This window comes from Pyrus communis, chromosome 9 (genome assembly GCF_963583255.1).
Source record: "Pyrus communis chromosome 9, drPyrComm1.1, whole genome shotgun sequence".
Lineage (NCBI taxonomy): Eukaryota > Viridiplantae > Streptophyta > Magnoliopsida > Rosales > Rosaceae > Pyrus > Pyrus communis.
Genome location: NC_084811.1, coordinates 10,502,877 through 10,508,752, shown reverse-complemented (window position 1 = coordinate 10,508,752; position 5,876 = coordinate 10,502,877). Strand labels below are relative to the sequence as shown.

Genomic DNA, 5,876 nt, shown 5'->3' with positions numbered 1-5,876 from the left:
GTGTAGTATGGATGTGTATTGGGGAGAGCATGCTTGGAGAAGGGAAGTGAAGAGGAGGTGAAGGTGGTGGTGGAGGGTGGTGGATACGGGGAAGGGGAAGGAGCGCGTGAAAGAAATTGGAAGTGTTTCCTATCCGTACACCAAGTGTGTCGAGAGGAGTGTCGATGGGGGCACAAGCTGATAGGTCATAACCCACTAATGTTGTTTATTCAATCATATATGCACAATGCTCCATATATTTATCCACCACCACCACTGCCTTCTGAACTTACCCATACTTTTCTTGTTTTCTCACATAAATATATGTAAATGTTAAAATGTCATAAAAAAAAATACAATTAAATTAGTCAGTGGTGCCCATCTTGATTGGTTTAAATAAATATACACACCCCTATGGGATTGTCCATTTTTGGCTTTTTCCTATGTTAAAAAAAATGGATGTTTGTCTGTGTTCTTAAAGTTGATTTTCCTGAGATAAATAAATAGAATGGGCTCGGTAGATTGTTGTTAATTAAATGAACACTAGTGGATGGCTTTTAACTTAGATTGTGTTTAATGTTTTAATATATCTTTGCATTTTTTTGCCTAATTTAGAGTATGAAACATTATTGGCTTACTATCTATGGATGTTTTAATCTATTTGTTTGTGTTAATAATAGTTTAGTGTAAAGGTATTCATGTCAAATGTTGAACCATTTTCATATGATTCTTTGAAAATTAGAACATGTATTTGGCCAAAATTCCACTAGTTACGTCAATAAATACTTGCAAGGAAAAGTTTTAATAGAAAACTAAAATACTCTCTCAAATACATTATTGAGATTTAGCCCTAATTAGGTACAGATGATTGGACTTGAATGGATAAACTACTATTTTCAAGGTCTATTGAAAGAGAAATAAAAAGAATTTGTCCAACGTAATTAGTGATATTGGCCTTAAGAATTAATTTCCCTTGATAATGAGTTTAGGGATAATCGTTCTTGTCTAATTAGTTTCGCAGGTTAGTGATCCGAGCATTATAGTCATTGATCTCGAAACATTCGAACTTAGTTCAACATCACTGTCAAGCAAGAGTTTTAGATTCAAACTCAAAATCTATTTTGCTTTACAAGGGGCATTGTATTAACTATTGACTATTCTCCGATTGTGGCATAGCTGCATTTTTATTATAACATAAAAAAATAGAGAAATGTAACAGTCGAACTTTATTATAACATAAAAAACGAGGTAACTACTTCCCTTGTTCTATTTTACTTTCAAGCATTAATTCCGGAAGAATAATAATATTATTTCATAAATATAAAACTGGGATAACTTAATTTACGCCCTAATTTATTTCTGATCACAATGGTACGAAACCAACAAAGGGGAGGGAGATACTTAAAAAGGATAATGTTAAGAAATCAAATTTTTTAAATTAAATTTGTAAACCAAATGATGTGGTGGTTGATGATTGTATTATTACTTAAGCGTTGAATAACGCACTTATTTCATATTGATGATACATCATTTGGTTTGCATATATATTTTAAAATTTTGGTCTCCAAATGAAAGAAGATCAAGAAAAACACAAATAAAAACAGAGTGGTCCACGCGTGACAATGCTTTGTAGTTGTGCACTTGTGTGAGTGTGTGTGTTTGCAAAGCGTGTGAACTTCAAGCGTGCTAAAGAGGCACTCATGTGCGGGGGCTGCTTATAAATACGCAAGTCGAGAAACGGCACCACCAACACGAAGTTGGGAAGTTCTGTAACACAAAGAGGTCAGAAGTAAAACAGAGACAGAGGAACTAGCAGAAAAAAGTTGTGTCTTAAATTATCCATTTGATTCTGAAAAGTAACACAAAAAGTTGAGTGGTTTGAGAGAGAAAGAATGGAGATTGAGAGTGAAATGAAGCAGCAATCCAGGTTTAGGAGGATTTGTGTGTTTTGTGGGAGCAGCCAAGGGAAGAAGAGCAGCTATCACGATGCTGCCATTGAACTTGGCAAGGAACTGGTATAAAACAATGGCTTCTTCTTCTTTTCTTCTTTTGACAAACAATAGGATATCCATCTAAGCTACAGGGGAGGGGGATTCGACTTGGGTACAGAGTGAGAACACATTTGGGTTCAAATATAGTTTTCTGGTGGTTTTTTGACAGTTGGGTTCATGGAAAAATTTTAAATTCTTGTTGTCTTTTGGATTTGAATGTGATTTTTTAGGATGTTTTTGTTCTTGTTTCTTGTTTGTGTGAGATGGGTTTTGCTAGGAATTAGTTGGAGTTGCTAAAACTTGATCATCGTTATGCTTTTTATATTTTTCATGTTAACTTGTTCTGTTTTTTTGGGACAACCACATTATGATTATAACTTGTTTATCATTTGGGTCATGAGATTTTTACAGAAACTTTAGCAGAATGTATGGCAATGTAAATATTTCTCCCTCTCTCTCTCTAAACTCATAACTTGAACATTTTTGTTGAAGGTTTCAAGGAACATTGATCTGGTGTATGGAGGGGGAAGCATAGGACTGATGGGTTTGGTCTCACAAGCAGTTCATGATGGTGGTCGCCATGTCATTGGGTACTTTTATTATGTCAAAGCTCAGATGATAATTAAAGACTAAACAAAGAGATTAAGAAAGAATTATGGTTGGTTTAGTCCTGCATTACATACTGATTTTGTCATGTTATTGTCTCCCCCTGCAGAGTTATTCCCAAGACGCTCATGCCTCGAGAGGTATGTCTCCTCCGCCCACATAAAAGTCCTTCAACTTTTCTGGTTGCAAAGAATACAATATATATATATATATTATACCATAGTTTTATTTGGATTTAGATTAAGGCTTAGTTCTTTCTTTTTAATCACTTGCTTTCTCTTTTTCTTCTGTGTGGGAATGATGTAAGCATTTTTAGCTACTGTTTTCTGGTTTATTTTGTTTTGCTCCCTTTCACGTTTTGTTTTTTGCTTTTGGGTTGTTATTATCTGTTTGGTTCCCTAGAATTCTGTTTCTTCTTCAATGGATTATCCATGACACACTTGAGTAGTTGGCACTACGCCACTAACCCTAATAATAATATCCCACAGCTTGCTGATTCTTTTGAGTTCCAATACACTTGAGATGTCTTATACTCCGGACCGTTAGATCATTGGTCAAAGATATAATTATCAAGATCTAATGGTCATATCGCATGAAGCATCATATACTCCGGATGTCATGCTCACTTGTGCTATAAAGTAATTGCTCTTCTTGTGCTCTTCTGTCTTGGCATTTTCTATATATCGAACTTTATTTATTTTTCCATCTCAAAAATACTGTCTGGGGTTCAAAATTTTGTAACTCTCATCATTGCTTTGCTACACAAACCTCCAAATCTCTCTCTCTCTTCTTTCTCTCTAAAATTTGTTTTGTGCATTGATGCCATTTTGCAGTTAACTGGTGAGACTGTGGGGGAAGTGAAGGCAGTTGCAGGCATGCATCAAAGAAAGGCAGAGATGGCTAAGCACTCAGATGCTTTTATTGCCTTACCCGGTTAGTTCTCCTAGTATAAGTCCTCAACCTCTCTCACTCTCTCTCTCTCTCTCTCTCTCTCTCTCTCTCTCTCTCATACACCAGAATTTTTAAACAAATAAAAAAATATGGTACTTCCATGGCTTTAATTTTACCAATTTTAGCATGCAAGTCCGCTTTTTGATTCTTGTGAGTAGTATTGAGATGAAAATTCTAAAACACAACAATGTATACCATATATAATTACTCTTTAATCTTTAGACGTACCATGTTTATTCTTCTCTTTTACAATATAGAATAATAACATTATAGTTGGATGTGCACATATAACAAAATATCACTATCGTAGAAAAACTTGTATTCAAACTTAAATATCACCCCCAATAAACTAAATTGGAAATAAATGGAAGTTCTTGATTCATCCTCACCTGAGTGCACGACAAAACACAGTAGCATAAAGATTTGGGCAACAAAAAAATTAAAAAAGTCTTGATAATTTGCTGTTGAAACAGTCTTTTTTGAAGGTATGAATGCACTCATATTGGATAATGTTGTGATTGTGATTGTGTGAATTTGTAAACTACGACAAATTCCTCAAACTTGTGACACAACACTCAAGAAACACCATGATTACCCAGAAAGCAACCCTTCAGAGAGTCCCCAGTGCATGACACATCAACATCTTACAATGAATATTAGAGGTTTTCTGAGGAATTGTGCTTTTGCTTGTGTGGTTTAATATCCTGTTTTGCCAAATATAGTCTATAGCTGTAAATATTGACTGCACCAATTGTTTCACCAATTGGCTCTGTCAACCAGCACCTGCACCTGACAGGGAATATGATGCTTACCACTTTCACTCATTAAGTTCAACATCCCAAAACTTTTTTATTTTTTTCACTTTTCCTCTCTAAAAACTTTTAGTTTAAGATATCCTTCTTTTTTTTTTTTCAAAAATATATACAAAAACTCCAAGGATTTTTGTTTGTATGAAGACCCATTATTGCCCTGCTTGGGTTGGCCTTGACCATCATAAGGATTTGATAGTAAATGTGTAACTATTCATATTCCATAGTCAAAGTACATTTCACCAAGGTTGAAAGTTCAGATGGATCCGTCAGTATTTTCAATCTCTTTTTACCTTCCACCCCAAGAAATTATATTAACAACATAGTCATTGTCCTTATTCTACTACTAGTTATCTTGTTTTGCCTTTCTGATGTAGCGAGAATCGTAGCTATACCAGTTGTATATTTTATTGTGTCTATCACTTCGTTACCTACGTCATAACTTAATAACTACAATATAAGACATGAAGTATCAAGCTTGGACTGTAAACTCTGTACTGCAAATACTTATTTAATTTTTCATTGCAGGTGGTTATGGAACTCTGGAAGAGTTGCTTGAAGTTATAACCTGGGCTCAGCTTGGAATTCATGACAAGCCGGTAATTTCTTTTTCTTTTTTTCGGCATTTTTATTACCAGTTGAGGGTAAAAACACATGAACTTTTAGGCTTAATCCACCTTTGTTCCTGTCTGTGCAGGTGGGATTGCTGAATGTTGATGGATACTACAATTCCTTACTATCGTTCATCGATAAGGCCGTGGAAGAGGGATTTGTTAGCCCGAGCGCACGCCACATAATTATATCAGCACCAACAGCCAAGGAGCTGGTGAAGAAGCTGGAGGTAATTTCAAACATTGTATAGTACTCTAATCTAAGGGAGAGAAAGCGATTTGAACTCTGATGCAAGGGGACCGGCGCTTTTCCCTAAGTTGAAAATTTGTTTGATGTTTAGTTACTTATGGTGGTACAGGATTATGTCCCATGTCATGAAAGAGTTGCTTCAAAGTTGAATTGGGAGATGGAGCAGCTTGGCTACACACAAGAATGCGACATCTCAAGGTGATACTTGCTTGGCAGCATTCAAGCACTAGTGCACTAAAGCTTGTTGGAATTTTGGAAGTTGAAGAAGCTAATTTTTAGAACTCTAAATTTGTAATATGGGGATTTTTTTTTTTCATCTTTTGTTTTTGTTTTTCCCTTGTAAATTATTGGAATTGACCTCACTATGTGAAGCTTCAATATTCTCTGTCTGTGGAAATTTCCTGCCCCTTTTATAACTTGTAAGTAACTAAGGCTTTTGTGAACCTTCCCATATATTAACTAATTTATACCTTTATTGTTCTGCACATATGCTTTGTTTTAACTTGTCATGTCTTATCATAAGCGGCCTGAAACTCAAGTGATGATTAACAATATTTACCTCCGCATTCGAGGTATTGTGTTCGACTCTCCTCTCATAGTATCGCTTGTATCAATGAATTGAGCAAATGGGTAAACAATTGTTTAGGATTGTATCAATCACATGATAAAGTGTTTAACA

General features: G+C 35.2%; 1 protein-coding gene across 1 annotated transcript; it reads left to right on the top strand.

The window, feature by feature from the left end:
- The first annotated feature begins 1,716 nt into the window (after nt 1-1,716).
- Nucleotides 1,717-5,527, top strand: LOC137746204 (cytokinin riboside 5'-monophosphate phosphoribohydrolase LOG3). The gene is made up of 7 exons (XM_068486279.1): nt 1,717-1,994; nt 2,463-2,560; nt 2,686-2,716; nt 3,410-3,509; nt 4,865-4,935; nt 5,034-5,177; nt 5,307-5,527. The coding sequence occupies exons 1-7, from the start codon at nt 1,872-1,874 to the stop codon at nt 5,397-5,399; spliced, it is 660 nt and encodes a 219-aa protein (XP_068342380.1). The 5' UTR covers nt 1,717-1,871; the 3' UTR covers nt 5,400-5,527.
- Nucleotides 5,528-5,876: the final 349 nt, after the last annotated feature.